The sequence below is a fragment of the Leptodactylus fuscus genome, chromosome 4 (assembly GCF_031893055.1).
Source record: "Leptodactylus fuscus isolate aLepFus1 chromosome 4, aLepFus1.hap2, whole genome shotgun sequence".
NCBI classification, from domain to species: Eukaryota; Metazoa; Chordata; class Amphibia; order Anura; family Leptodactylidae; genus Leptodactylus; species Leptodactylus fuscus.
Window position 1 is genome coordinate 143,641,363 of NC_134268.1, and position 16,306 is coordinate 143,657,668.

Below are 16,306 nucleotides of genomic sequence, written 5' to 3' on the forward strand. Positions count from 1 at the left end.
ACTTATGTATAAAAAAGTTACGGCCGTCGGAATATGGCGACTTTTAGAAATTTTTTTTTTTTTTTTAACAGTTTTGGATTTTTTTTAAGGGGTCAAAATGTAAATAAAACCATATAAATTTGGTATCCCTGGAACCGTACCGAAACACAGAATATAGGGGACATGTCATTTTGGCTGCACAGTGAATGCCGTAAAACCAAAGCCCGTAAGAAAGTCGCAGAAATGCATTTTTTCTTCAAATCCACCCTATTCTGAATTTTTTTCCTGCTTCCCAGTAAATTATATAGAATAATTAATGGTAGCATCATGAAGAAAAATTTGTCCCGCAAAAATTAAGACCTCATATGGCTCTGGGAGCGGAGAAATTAAAAAAAGTTATGGGGTTTAGAAGGAGGGGAGTCAAAAATGAAAAACGAAAATAAAAAAATGCCATCGGCGGGAAGGGGTGAAAGACCAAATACTGGAGGGTTTAAAAACAAGCTTCACCTGGACATACAGAAGAAGGAAAGCCATGAAGCATCATGTAAGCAAATTACATCACTAATAAAGCTGTAGAGAAAATACTTGGCACTTGTTCTTTGGCGTCCTCTGACAACCTGCTGCCTTTAGAAGAACTATGTAATGTTAAGCAGCCAATAACCTCTCGGCCTTACTGTATGGCAGGGTCTTCAGATTGCCCAATTTTGGAAGAATGATTTTGCAAGTAAACAGCTGTTAAAACAATAAAATTAAAAACAAGATTGCAAAGCATATTGGCAGGTGTTTCGCTCCATGGGTGTTTTAGGCAACAGTATTGTGCAATAATTTTAGGTAGGTGTGGAAAAATTGAGCAAAAAATTATTTCACCAATAGAAGTATTTTTTAAAAATTTTCGATTAACAAAATGCAAAGTGAATGAAGAAAAGATTAATCCAAATCAAATCATTACTTTGTTTTTACCATCCTTTGCCGTGAAAGTAGCATCAATTCTTCTAGATATACCTGTACACAAGGAACTCGGCAGGAAGGTCCTAGCATTTGGGAGAATTAACTGCAGATCTGTGGATGTAGATTGCTCAAATCCTTGTCTCTCTTCATGTAACCCCAGACATACTCGATGATGTTGAGATCAAGACTCTGTGCGGGTCATATCATCATTTTCATGACTCCTTGTTATTCGAGAAACTTTCTTTTATAACACAGTTGGGTTATCACATGAATTACTATCCAGCCTTTTCCTGACAAAAAGGACTTCCATAATGCAGTAAACTGCTTCATATCGCTGCCTCTTCTCCAAAAGCTGAAAGTGTACCTCCAGTTATAAACAACTTTTCATAAATGAATAGTACATTTAAATGATATTTTCTAATATATCTTATTAGATAGAGATGGTTTCCTTCATCACTTATTAAGCTGTTCTGTTCCTTATCTTCAATCTGATTGCTGTTTACATTATAGATCTGTCTTTGTACTCTTCCTCACATGTACAACATGGAGCAGGGAGGGGCGAGTAGGATTCACATTTATTGCTTTAGGATAATTGTACGCGACCGTGTGCTGGCCGGTAATCATGATTGAACACAGGTCCGATGCACAGGCGGCACACGGATGTCATCCATATGTTGCCTGTGCTCCCATAACACACTGACCTTAGCCTAAGGTTGTCTGCAAAGGGCCCATTTCTGTGTATTGTCAGCTTCTTATCTACAACATTGTGTTAGATACGCAAGGAATAGCAGAGTAACAGCAGCAATTATTGGAGTGGCTTTTCTATGCCCCCTCTTTTCCTCAGACTAATATGGAGAAAGTAACTGCCTGAAAATTGAAGAAAAGCTATTTCTTGAATAGGATATATTACAAAGTTTCTTATTTTTGGCTGTACTATTCATTTACGATACTGGAGTTATACTGTGAACCTGCCTTACTGGTTACAATCAGCAATTGAATGAAATGTTACAAGTGCAAAATGAGAGCGTTTTATAAATAAATGACTAATAAACTAATGTTTTGGTTTTCCTTTTTTCACAATTTTATCTTTTATTTTTTATGCAATAAACCAAATCAGACCTTCCCATCTTTAGGCACAGAGTGGAAGCACAAGGAGTTAATATTTTGTAAATACCCAACTGTCTATATAGCCAGATCCTAGTCCAGCTTTAAGATAAAGAATACAGTTCAGAGCTCTTGCACAAGCTTCTGTTTTTCCAAGGCTTACTAAAAGGTACATATACCTCTTGATTTCACATGGAAGCATACAGAGGTTTTTCTGCCATTCTTCATTGGACAATATTGGGGGAATTAATAACCCATATACACGTTTTGTGTTATAGATGCGGTAAATCTTTGGTGCAGCGCACATTTTTACACCTAACCTGTACCACATCGTTCTGTGCCCCACTTTCCTTTTTTTTCCTGGAGTGGGACACCTTGGACCAAAAACGGACATGAAGTGTACATGAAATAAACTCCATTCTCTGATTGGCACAGAACCTGCTATAGTAAGTCTGAAATAATATGCGTCTGCAGCCTCTTAATGATTCACACATCTCAAAGAGAATGGATTAAGGTGGACATATGAAATGCACTATGCATGGAGGCACTTGCCCCATATGCTATTTAATGAGGTAACTCTAGGAATTCACCCCCCCAAAAAAAAATTAGTAAAATTGAGAAGCTAATTTTACCTTTTACCAGTTTTTTTTTTTTAATTTTATTTACTTTTTTTATACAGTGGTCATCAATGTTATTCTATATGTAAAGTCCATCCTAGATCCTTGTTGCTTGGAAATGGAGGGGTCAGAGAGCAGGGCAATGTCTGGATGAAATGAAAAACGCAGTCTTGTTTCTGCAGAGGCCAAAGACATTAAGCTTCTGCAACATAGGGCCATAACCAAAAAGTTATGGGCCCCCTAAAGGCACCTGGGCTGGGCGAAATTGTACCCCCTCAAGTTATACCCGATTGCAGATTTCTTATGTGTCTGAAAACATCTCAGGGGGATATTGTAACCCATTAGGCAGAAACTATCTGTTTAGTAAAAGGATCGCCCTGACCGTAAAATAAAATGTTACTAATCTTCAATACGTGTTCAATGAATAAAGTGAATATTTTAATACATAAAAATATTGTACAAACAGCATTTTAACATGCACATTTTTTGGCCTTCAAAAACATATATGCGTATACAAAAATACAACACCTAATAGTGCATATGAAAATAAAGATCCATTTCAAATCTTTACACCTTTACATTCATAGTCAGCAGAATATTGTCCATTCTATATTGCTGAGCAGCTTCACATCAAGCAGATTTATCATGGAGGCTGAAGGTGATGGCCGCATTGCAGAAATAGAAACAAAAAAACTGAGAGGTATAATAAAGCAGCACAGTGCTATAAGGTAAGGTGCTTTTATAGTCCAGAATGCTTCTATTAAATATCTTTACATAAAAGAAAAATTAAGATGTGATCACAAAATAAAAATTAAAAAAGCAGTTAATAGAAGTCCTCCCTGTTGGCAATAGAAGGGTTTCCATGTTTGCAGATTAAAGAATCTTTTGTAGTATGGAGTTGGCCACATCCAGAGTTTCATCCTTGACTAAAACTATATCGTAAGAGTCCATGTATTTTTCTAACAACTCTTCTACCTGTAAAAAAAGAAGAGAACATACATAAGTGACATTTGCTCTTGTGTTACCCTTGGTTCACATCTGCGTTTGGTAATCCATTTGGGGAGTCTGTGTGCTCTCTGCCCGCATGAATCATGCGGACATGAAAGTAGATCAAGAAGTACTTTCATGTCCGCATGATTTGTGGGGGTACCGCGTGGAGAGCACATGGACCCCATTATAGCCTATGGGGTCCGTGTGCTTTCATTACACACAGCTTGACAATGCGTTTGGCATTCTAGTCAGGCAGCGTCCCCATGCAGACTACCCCGAACGGATTACCAACGGAGATGTGAACGTGGCCTTAACCTTATTAGGTCAATACAAGGTAACATATTATAAGCACATGTAGCTGATGCTCTGAAATGCTTGGCCTTGCTCAGTCTTTTTTTATCTATCTATCTATCTATCTATCTATCTATCTATCTATCTATCTACGGTATCTATCTATCTCTCTCTATAAAACCTGTGGCATATTGAAATAGCAGAAGGATGGCTTTTACCAGGGTACTAACATTCTTGTCTATGGGCCATGTTTCTATACGGTCATTGTGGAATGGAGATGGAATGCAGGAATTTGGAGAGGAATCGGAGGTAGAGGACCTCTCCAAATACCAGCAGTGTAGAACCCCTGGCAGAAGTCTCAAGCCCCATAAACAAGGAGGCTTATCAGCCCGAACCTTGCACCACGGAATCGGTGCCAAGATTGATCAGGATATTTCTTTCGATAAAAGAAGCGTTTGTCACTGCCTTCCTTTGAAAACAACGAGGGGCAGATTGTGGCTGTGTGGGGACAATTCCCATTGACAAGTAGAATAGTAACATTCAGATGTCAAATGTATTCAATTGTTCCCAGCTGGAGTGACAGAGGAGCAAGAAAATTTCCTAAAAGACCTTTTCAGAAAAGACTGGTCATAAAATATATTGCAAGCAGGCAGAAGGGTGTTTGCAATGGAGGTTCAATTGGGACAATCGGTTAACTATAAGGGAGTCTGTCAACAGGACCCAGCATATGATCCTAATCTCTGCCGGTAGATAGGTTGGGGGTCACCTAAATCACTCAGTGGTGCTAGTGACAGACTTTTAAAGGTTCTCCAGTAGGAAGTTAACTTTAGAATAGACTATCCATATCTAAACAGTGGAGACCTAACACCTGGCACCCCTGCTGGTCAGGTGGAGCCTCACAGCCCCTTTATTCAGCTGATTAGCATGGGTGCCAGGAGTTGAACCCCCTTCAGATAATCAAGGCATATCTTATGGGTAAGCAATCAGTATTACAATCCCAAAACAATCCTCTTATATGCTCAGCCTTCCAAAGCACCAGATTATTTGTTATAAATAGGTCCAATTTTTATAAACTATATAAATCTTGTAGTTGTCCTTCTCATGTCAAGTGTACTTTAAGACCTCTGAAGAGTTCAAGAATATCTGTCAACATGGGTTATACTGCCCCTAATTTGCCTTGGAGTTCTAAACATATCTAGAAAAGAGCCAATGCACATAAATAAGGGTGGACTGTGCATAGTGTAATAGAGGTACTCATGTGAAAATTAAAGTTCCTCTTTATAGCCTTATCAATGTACACTAATGTCATTGTATGCAACTCTCATAAGAGGCAGTCGTTTCTTACCTTGTCGTTGAGGTAGCCTATTTTGAGTATATTTTCCATATTAGGCACTCCATCAGCCATAGATAAATCTCCTAAGGAATCTCCCAATAGTATAACATTGCTATTTTCTTTCAAATGGCTAAAATATTCTGTCCTTCTTAAGGCGCCATCATGCTTGTTGTAAACATGGATCAGTTCTCCTTTGAATCCCTTTATCACACCCTGTAGAAGTAGTCAAAATAAAGCAAAATAGTCATCACCATCAATGCTTTATCTGAGAGGGTGTGCTGCTATTTATAAAGAGCTAGGGAGCAGCAAGCAGTACAAATATTACCAGGTATACACTTATATACTCTTCTAAGGCTGCAGACATTGACATCCCATAAAGTGGCGTTCACACTGCCACTGCTGTCCGCAGTAAACACCGGAGAAACCAGACAGCAGACTGCTTGCGAGCGGTCGGCTTTAAATCCCTTTCATTTGAATGGGTTTTCAAAGGTGACCACCCGTGAGCGTTTTCAGCCTCTCCTCTCCTACATGGAGGACTTTGTGTTCGCGGAAAAAACCCCAAAAAAACGGACATCAGGCGGAGAGGCTGAAAACAGACAGTCACCATTGAATTCAAATGAAAGGGTTTTAAAGCCGTCCGCTTGCAACCCGTCTGCTGTCCGGTTTCCCCAAGATTTACCATGGACACCCCGGGGCGGACAGCAGCGGCAGTGTGAATGCTGCTTATGTCACAGAAAAGTGCCCACCACTACTCCATTCACATGGGGCTCTTGGGGGCATTTGCGGTCCCCAGCTCTTGTTTTCTGGGGGTCCCAGCATTTGAAGTCCCAGAGATCAGACACATATCCTCTATAGATACTTATCCACTCTACTCAGGATAGGTACGAAATCCCCTTAATTTTGCTACCAAAATAGTCTCAGTACATGCAAATGCAGTTGATAACAGGGATCTCACTTTCCAAAGCATAGTTTTGAAAATCTGCGTGTTTTTTTATTCATCACACGTGTTAGTCAAGTAGAGTAATATTTCTGAGGTTTTGGCCTCAATATCGGCCCTTAGACTGAGAAGTGTAGACTATATAATGGTCCTTTCAACTGAAGCGCTACAAACGTATACTCTGGCGCTCTGTTCTTTTACTCACCAGGCATATTGGACCCAACCTACCCAGCACACAGTCCTTGGCACTTATTTATCCATCCATTATATGGTCTGAGTCTGAAAAAGGCCAATATTAAGGCCAAAAAGTCACAAATATTACCCTACTTGACTAACACGTGTAATGAATAAAAAAACCACGCATATTTTCAAAACTATCCTTTACAGTGTGAGATCCTTTATCGCCTATATAAACGGGTTGGGACCCCATGTCTGCACCCCTTAAGGAGTGCAGCCTACACTCCGTATTAGTACATGCAAATGATTGTCTACTGCAAAACATACATTTTCATCAAAATCCATAAAGTTGGAGACAACTTTAACATTAGGGTAGTATACACCAGATTGGCGTATGGTTTCCTCGAGGACATCTCCAAGTCCCGCCGAAAAGATAAATACAGGAATAGTGTGCTCATTCAGCTTATCGAAGAAGGTTTCGTATCCTTCCCTGCAAAATACAAAAGTATATTAACATGTCTCCTCTGATACAATATATATATATATATATATATATATATATATATATATATATATATATATATATATATATATATATATATATATATATATTATTTTTTTCAATTAAAAGTAGTTGTTGACTATTAATTGGAAATAAAATATTTTTTGGAAAGCTATATCTTCAATAAGAAGAATGTCATATATGGGACAACTCACGCTAAAGATATATTACATTTCATAAAAGAGAGTTTTATGGAAAGAAATGGCACCAAGCAGTGGTTAAAAATCGATACTGCAAGTGACAATGTAAGGGCTCGTTCACATCTGCGGCCCGGCACTCCGTACTTAGGTTTCCGTTTCCTGCCTAAAACACAGGCAGGATACGGAAACCTGCAGGAGTCTCTCTCACCCATTCATTTGAATGGGTGAGAGAGATGTCCGGCCGTGCGCGGCAGTGAGCGTTTTAGGCTCTCCGCCGCGAAACCGGGTTTTATAATCCGGACACAGAGTCGGACATGCAGTACTCTGTGTCCGGATAAAAAAATCCAGTTTCGCGGCGGAGAGCCTAAAACGCTCACCGCCGCGCACGGCCGGACCCAGTCTATGGTTTCCGTCTTCTGGCATGCAGAAGACGGAAACCATAGAACGGAGACCCCAAACGCAGGTGTGAACCCAGCGTAAAACTACTAGAAAGTACCGTAAGTATTTCTTAGATTTAGATTTGTCAGTACAAGTGTTCTGCATACAAGGCTGCCTCCATAACAAATAAATAAATTAATGAAAATAAAATAAACACATACATAAATTATAATTAAAAAAAAAAAACAAAAAACAAAAAACACATAAAACCCTGCATGTTTTATCGTTTTGTATCTTAATAGAAACTTACTTGAGCATAATGTCAGAGTCCCTTATGACTTCTTCCAATCTGTCTTTCTGAATACGCTGTTCAATTAACAGTGCATGAGACTTCGTATACCTAAAAATAATAGTATGGTTGTTATTATTATATTTAATTATTATTAAGGTGAAAGTTATTAGGTGTGCTCAAGCATAAGAACAGAACTCTCATAGTGCTGAGATATTGTACTAGCCAATTGTAGAGGTCACAGTGGTCGGACCCTCATTGAGTAGACATCGATAATCTACCCTGGTGATATACCATCTATGGGAGAAATTTATCAACTATGTGGAATTATACGGCAATTTAAAGACTTGCATCTTTTAAGTAATAGGCCTAAGATCGTGCAAAATTTAGCAGAGAAACTACAATCCAAGATAAATTTTGAGAAAATTTTTGGCAAATCTCCTTCCATAGCTTTCCTATATCTGTCAACATTTCTTATGCTGCTGATGGCGCAAGAGATTTTAGTACAAGACAAAATGTGCATGTTACAATGAAAAATGTATCTCTATTTAATCCAGGCACACTTTCATCCATGGAAACACAAAACGAAGAGCCTTGATTTTTGGTGCAAACAGAAGATAAATCTGGCGAACACTTGGAAATAGTTCCAAAAGGCGCAGAGGGGACCTGTCAGGTGTTTTTTCCACCATAAACCTCCTGGACATGACTGACTCCCTTGTGATGTCAGGGAGTGAGGAGACACTGAGAAGGATTGTCAGTCACGTACAGGTGGGGGCAGTGTGACTAGTCTGAAGATGCTCCCGGCCCTCCACCCCACCTTTTATGGTTTCAAACATTTAGAACGTCACTTTGCTGCAAAAGAAAAATAAAGAGATGAAAAGGGATACGTTTGTGGTGGTGGGCAGATTAGATGTATTAGATTAAACCTTAGAGTAATAGAAATTAGATTAAATCTTAGATGTATATCACTATAATAGAATAAAGCATTTACACCTCATGAATATAAATTTCTTTCATATCCTGCATTAAAAAATAAAAACTGGATTTTGATCGGGTTGCTATGGGCAGCTGCTTCCCTTTATCTGTTAATACATGAAGACCCATGTCTGATGCATTAAACTGACCAGGAACCCTTCAGATTTTGTCCCATTTTCTTTATATAGGCCTTTTATGTATATGGACCATAGTATTCCCTTTTATTTATGCACCGTCCAGAACGATGGTGTGCAGGGGTGTAAAGTTTATATCAGACTTACCATTCGATCATGTAGGGGTATTTCTCTTTGATTGTAAGGTCTGGATCTATCTCAATTGCATAGTATTTTTCTTTCAGTTCATATAACTAGACAAACAAAACAGAAAAAGGAATAAAACATTAGTTGTAGAAGAAAAAAACCAAAAAACAAAAACAAAAACACCCTTGTTCTTCTAAGGTACTCTATCATGTATAATCAAAGTTCCGCTTGGTTTACCGTATTTGAGCCTCTCCATCCCAGATTCCACTTAAAATCTAAAATGGCAGTCTCATATTAAATAGAAATCATAACTTGTAATCTATTGATAAGACATGCATCCACATCAACGCCATCAGATGTGCATCATAATGGGTATGCAAAACCATGGCATGTACACTCACCGGCCACTTTATTAGGTACATCATGCTAGTAACGGGTTGGACCCCCTTTTGACTTCAGAACTGCCTCAATTCTTCGTGGCATAGATTCAACAAGGTGCTGGAAGCATTCCTCAGAGATTTTGGTCCATATTGACATGATGGCATCACACAGTTGCCGCAGATTTGTCGGCTGCACATCCATGATGCGAATCTCCCGTTCCACCACATCCCAAAGATGCTCTATTGGATTGAGATCTGGTGACTGTGGAGGCCATTGGAGTACAGTGAACTCATTGTCATGTTCAAGAAACCAGTCTGAGATGATTCCAGCTTTATGACATGGCGCATTATCCTGCTGAAAGTAGCCATCAGATGTTGGGTACATTGTGGTCATAAAGGGATGGACATGGTCAGCAACAATACTCAGGTAGGCTTTGGCGTTGCAACGATGCTCAATTGGTACCAAGGGGCCCAAAGAGTGCCAAGAAAATATTCCCCACACCATGACACCACCACCACCAGCCTGAACCGTTGATACAAGGCAGGATGGATCCATGCTTTCATGTTGTTGACACCAAATTCTGACCCTACCATCCGAATGTCGCAGCAGAAATCGAGACTCATCAGACCAGGCAATGTTTTTCCAATCTTCAATTGTCCAATTTCGATGAGCTTGTGCAAATTGTAGCCTCAGTTTCCTGTTCTTAGCTGAAAGGAGTGGCACCCGGTGTGGTCTTCTGCTGCTGTAGCCCATCTGCCTCAAAGTTCGACGTACTGTGCGTTCAGAGATGCTCTTCTGGCTACCTTGGTTGTAACGGGTGGCTATTTGAGTCACTGTTGCCTTTCTATCAGCTCAAACCAGTCTGGCCATTCTCCTCTGACCTCTGGCATCAACAACGCATTTCCGCCCACAGAACTGCCGCTTACTGGATGTTTTTTCTTTCTCGGACCATTCTCTGTAAACCCTAGAGATGGTTGTGCGTGAAAATCCCAGTAGATCAGCAGTTTCTGAAATACTCAGACCAGCCCTTCTGGCACCAACAACCATGCCACGTTCAAAGGCACTCAAATCACCTTTCTTCCCCATACTGATGCTCGGTTTGAACTGCAGGAGATTGTCTTGACCATGTCTACATGCCTAAATGCACTGAGTTGCTGCCATGTGATTGGCTGATTAGAAATTAAGTGTTAACGAGCAGTTGGACAGGTGTACCTAATAAAGTGGCCGGTGAGTGTATATTTTCTACTAATAGTACTTTGGTTCAGCACTGTGCACTGTGTTTCTAATGCTTCCTAATTCACTTACTACCACTGATGGTCTCCATGTCTTATCAATAGAGTTCAGATCAGGATTTCTTTACAATGTATAACCACTGATGAAAATTTGACATTTTTAGCTGTTATAGAAGGCAGTTTGTTCACAAAAGGGTTGGAGAGCAGTACCATATACCCAGTTTCCCCAAAAATAAGACAGAGTATTAAACTCTCTTCTAAAATATATTACCGGTCTTATTTTCGGGGGATGACTTATTCAGCGACTGGAGCGGGAGCAATCGGCAGTCATGCCGGCGCTTCCTTAGCGGAGCGCTGGGATGACTGCCGGTTGTAGGTGGTCCAGGAGGTGAAGGGGGGGGTGTCTTATTTTCGGGGAAACAGGATAATGAGTATCTGAAGACAACAGTGCACATGAGTACAACTATGTACAGCGTGACAGTGTGCACATAAGTACAACTATATTTTATACATGCAATACTGTACTGTTTAACTAAAATTATGATGCTAAAACAAATAAAACAGCTCAATATTGTAGTAGTGGTGGTTTAGGACTTGTAAATTGACAGGGTCCCTTTACTAAAATTAAGAAAACCATGGCACGTACCTTTTTTCGACATTCATCACTTACATATTTGCAGTTATCGATAACATCTGAAAATGAAAAGTAAAGATTAAAATCAACAAACTAAGCAATGCACGGAAAGCCGGGTTATTGTAGAAGCGGAGAGAAAACACACTTACTATGACAAGTGGGACATCGTTTTCCATTGTGGGAAAATCGGCTCAATGTCATATCAAAATCTGTGATCACCTGCAAAGCAAAATATGAGTTACATGTACAATCCAAACTCACAACATTTCCATATACTGCAGCAAATGCAAACAAGCCTGACCCTAGAGTCACTATACAACATGTACTGATGTACAGTGCACAACTATTGTAGTAAGTCCATATGTCCCAATATATTAAAGTTACCACTACAAATGACAGTAAATTACCATTTAATAACTATTTTATACAATGTCTATTCTGTGTTATTTTGGGGGGAGGAGTTTTAAACTATAATTATATTTAGGACAGCCATTGTACATACAGAAACGTGAACATAAGACTGATGGACGGTTACTAAAAATGCTCTTAAATGGTATGTATATATTTTTAGCACCCTTGCATTTTCCCTGAATTAATTAATTATATATATATATATATATATATATATATATATATATATATATATATATACACACACACACACACACACGATAACTTATCTTTGATTAATTAAGTTTTTAACCCCTTCCTGCTGCAACCTTTTTATTGTTCCGTTTACAGAGCTGTTTGAGGGCTTTATTTTTGCAGGACAAATAATACTTCGTAGAATTTGATATTCTGTATGATTTACTGGAAGCTGGAAAAAAAAATCCAAGTGGGGTGGAGAAAAACAGTTTATGCAAATTTTTTCTTTTTTTTTTTGGTTAGGGTTTACAGGCTTTATTTTTATGGCACTGTGCAAACAAAATAACAGAACATCTGTATTGTAAGAGGTATGATTCCAGTGAAACTAAATTTCTAGAGGGTTAGTTTTTGTTTTGATTTTTTTAACGATTTAACCCCTTTATGTCACCATATTCTGACACCTGTAACTAATTTCTTATTTGTGTACAGGGATGCATAAAGCATTTTTTCATGTTCAAAAAGTTTTTTTTATTGAATAGCAGTAAGACATATATGAAGTATACACACCACATAATGCTGCATGAAGTCCAAACGCCAATTTGAAATATATTAAGTGGAGGAGGGAGGTAATGGGAGAGAAAAGGGGCAGAAAGGGGGAGGGGGAAGACGGGACACTGACAGACTGGTGGGGAAGACTAAGAGAAGGAAACAAATCAAAGAAAAAAGCATCTTTTTGCGGGGCCAGATGTACTTTTTATTTATACCAATTTGGGGAATGTCTATTGCTTTGATCACTTTCTATCCAAAATTTTTATGGTTCAGCTCTTGATTTTTTTTTATTTTTTTTTTGCATAGAGCAGTCTGTAATGGAAGTCCATGGGAGCCCATTTGTTCCAGGAGCTGACCATCCACCTCAAAATGACGGTGCCCATGTGCCATTGGATAATAGTGTCTCAGTCAGAGACTGAGGCACCAGGGAAGGGAAGGTGGGGAGAGTTTTTTCAATTATAACCCTTAACTCATTTTGTAAACAATTAAAATAAAAACATTTTTGCAAATAAAAGTAGTTAAAAATTTTGCAGAGTTTTAAAGATTTTCTCTAAGCATCCCATCCTAGTGGTGACAGTCCATTGTCTTGATTGGTTGCTAAAGAATACAACCACAAATGCAGGAATCTTCTATGGTCTGGCACAGTTTAGAAATCCAGTTCTGGTTTCTTTAGGCCGGGTTCACATGATGTATTATGGCACGTAATGTGGTACCGTAGATGGTGCGGGAGCTATTGCGGGCCGTATACGCTCTCATTGTTTTCAATGGGAGCCGGTACCGTATACACAGCGCTATTTTGCTGCCGTGATTATTTTGCGGCTGCCGCAATATCACGGCCGCAAAATAGCGCTGTGTATACGGTACCGGCTCCCATTGAAAACAATGAGAGCGTATACGGCTCGAAAAAGCTCCCGCGCCATCTACGTACCACATTACGTGCCTTAATACATCGTGTGAACCCGGCCTTATTGTGGTGAGGTTATCTTTGCAAGGACACTACATGAGTGAAAAGATAGCCTGGCCATAATAAGGAAATCATAGTTGAATTTCTGACAAATGCGCCGGGATGAAGAGATCCAATCAGATCGAAACAGCTGTCCACGGGTGAGAGACTCCTTGGTAAAATCCCATATCATTGCAGCAAAGGCCTTTGTGAAGGTCGGCATGATGTTAAAGGGAGTGAGGCACAGTCTTCCTAATTACGGTGAATGACTGAGGCACAGTCTTCCTAATTACGGTTAAGGGGATATTGTCACTCCTTGGGGAGAGACCACCATATAGGTGTGTGGAGACTTATTAAGCCTTTAGCACTCCACTTCACAAGGGACCATGGGAAGAATATGCAAATCTGTCTTCCATGATGTAATTAGGAAGTCAGCTGCTGCCTCAGTGTTGCAAACCAATAGCGGGCGCTCACTGGAATGTGCAAGCCTGTCTTCCCTGTAGTTAGGAAGACAGAATTCCAGTAAAATAACCCAATAAAGGCTGCTCCCTTTAGCATCATGCTCGACCTTCCAAGGGGCCTTTGTTTTGCAAGGACGCTGGGATTATTACCAGGTATAGTCTCTCAAGAGACATTCCAGTGAGCGCCCTCTATTTTTTTGCAACACTGAGGCAGCAGCTGACTTCCTAATTACATCATGGAAGACAGATTTGCATATTCTTCCCACGTACCTTCGCACAGTGGAGCGAAAATGGCTTAAGACTCCACACACCTAAATGGTGGTCTCTCCCTAAGGAGTGACGATATCCCCTTAACCCTTTCTGACAAATGGCAGACCAGAAAGAGCTCCTGCATTTATGGTCGTGTCCACTGGAAAACAATCAAGACCATAGACTCAATACAAACAGGGTTGGAGCAAATCTAAACCTCTGCAAAATTTTTATTGCTTTTAGTAGCAAAAATGTTTAACTTTAATAGTCTACAAAATTTAAATCTGCTTATGCTCATGAAAGAACCCGTTTAGGCCTATGTAAAGTAGGAACAGTGTTGTAATTATTTAAGTCCCAATACATACCTGAAGCTTCACTGCACCACCTTTTATTAATCCACATATTATTTCTTCAACTCTTGCTGGGTCCTTTATGTGGACAGTTTTCTTCTGAAATTCTGGCATCTAGAATTATAGAGAAAAATAAATTAGTTACTGAAAATATGAATGTATGCCGTATATGTCAACTATTATTTACAGTGAAGAAACTTTTGATCAGTGTTTGCAGCAAGAGAAAGCCTGCATTGAATATATCAGAGTCTGGGGCAAGGATCAGCAATGGGAAATAAATGAATTGCACAAACCTACAGCAGACTATGCACTGAATTAAATATACAATACAAATAATTGTATAATAGTAATAATAAATTCATGATAGGACTCCTAAGAGACACAAAGTACAAGGAGAGCTGTCGATCACAGAGTGCAGGTGGGATAAGCAGGGCTCTCACATGAGTCCTGTCAACATTTACTCCAAATTATAGACTCCTACATATCAAAGGGCTCTCCCTTGATCATATCCTGCTCTCAACAGAAATCTGACTGGATCACTTTATACTACATTACACTATATAAATGAGACCAGTTTTAAAAGTCTAAAGTACAGAAATAAGAATAAGGAATACAGTACACTGATCAAAGCACAGGCAGTTCTTATGTGAAGACAATGGAGAATGGAAGAACAAACAGTCATTTCAGACATATGCTCGTTACTTGGCATATGTCTGATTACTGTGCTGTGACTATAATTGTGCACCTGTGTGTCCACCACATGACCACGGACCGTGTATCACCTTCAGCACCCCAGATGCTGTCAAACTACAACTCCCAGCATGCTCCATTCACTTCCATGGAAGTTCCAAGAACAACAGAGCAAGTATGCATGCTGGGAGTTGTAGTTTTGCAAGAGCTGGAGTGCCGAAGGTTGCCTACCCTTGGTATATCACATGACCATGGCTGATTTTTATCCACTGGAAGTAAGCAAAATGAATAAAAGCAAGCCAAGATTTAGAAAACTGCAAGAAATTGATAAGAAAATAAACTGGAAAATTGTAGAACTTTTTATTATACAAACAATAACATTTGTCTCCCTGAAAGTGACCAACCCCTTGAACAAACCTAAGGCTGGCTCTGTGGTCTTAAAATAAGTCAAAGGAATTTGGACAATGTTCATGGAGTGGCTTCACTGTATTTTACATATTCCCTTTTCTAGAAAGGCCATATTGAGTTATAGCCAATGACCTTGTCTATAGCCACCGATCTAAAGCTAATGTAGGTAACAAGCATACACACTCAAAATTCTGGCTTCAAAAGAGGTTTTATTACTTGTTAATGCTAATCTGTGCAGAGATTTGGTGAGGCTGTACATTTTTACACTTTCTGAATAGAGGAATGATATTGTCACAACCTAGTTCCAATAGGAGTGGAGATGTAGCGAGAGGAGTAACATCTCAGGACAGAGATAAGACTTAAAGATGCACCAAACTGAATGAGGTGTTTGATAATATGGTGAAAATAATGGCAACGTAGACTCCAGCATAATAGACTGCACCACTGTATATTACTCATAGCTGCTAAGACTAGGCCATGTAAATAGAAAAGGCAACAAAGTATAGTGAAGAGAATAAGTATAAAGTGGACATAAACAGATGCTAAACAGTATTTGCTTCTACTATTTAGTGAACTCATTGAGAATGGTGAATGTGCTGCCTCCTCCCTTTCCTAACTCTTGTGTCCTTGAACGACCTCGTGCAGGGTTATGAAATATGTGGCTGTCATAAGGAGTTAATAGAAACACAATGAATTCTAGAAACTTGCAGGGCACTAGATCACATGGGAATTTCATAAAACAAAGTTCTTTGCACCCAACTGGCAGGACAGAACTCAAATAATTCCACTTAAAGTGCGTAATTTATGAAGCAATATTCCAATTTCTTTTAGTAAAAGTCAACAG

The 16,306-nt window shown here is 39.3% G+C and overlaps 1 protein-coding gene across 3 annotated transcripts in view; it reads right to left on the reverse strand.

Annotated features, from left to right (window-relative positions):
• Nucleotides 1–2,025: 2,025 nt before the first annotated feature.
• Nucleotides 2,026–16,306, reverse strand: part of NT5C3A (5'-nucleotidase, cytosolic IIIA) — a 42,170-nt gene continuing 27,889 nt past the window's right edge. For 2 of the 3 annotated variants that reach the window (XM_075271152.1, XM_075271151.1), the window contains exons 2-9: nucleotides 14,380–14,478; nucleotides 11,377–11,446; nucleotides 11,240–11,286; nucleotides 9,002–9,087; nucleotides 7,767–7,856; nucleotides 6,704–6,866; nucleotides 5,275–5,475; nucleotides 2,027–3,623 (exon numbers count right to left, since the gene is read on the reverse strand). In XM_075271152.1, coding sequence (XP_075127253.1) covers nucleotides 3,522–3,623; nucleotides 5,275–5,475; nucleotides 6,704–6,866; nucleotides 7,767–7,856; nucleotides 9,002–9,087; nucleotides 11,240–11,286; nucleotides 11,377–11,446; nucleotides 14,380–14,478 — 858 coding nt within the window. In that variant the 3' untranslated portion in view covers nucleotides 2,027–3,521. Of the gene's footprint in view, nucleotides 3,624–5,274; nucleotides 5,476–6,703; nucleotides 6,867–7,766; nucleotides 7,857–9,001; nucleotides 9,088–11,239; nucleotides 11,287–11,376; nucleotides 11,447–14,379; nucleotides 14,479–16,306 lie in introns of all 3 variants that reach the window. The other variant, XM_075271150.1, reaches the window with a different exon arrangement.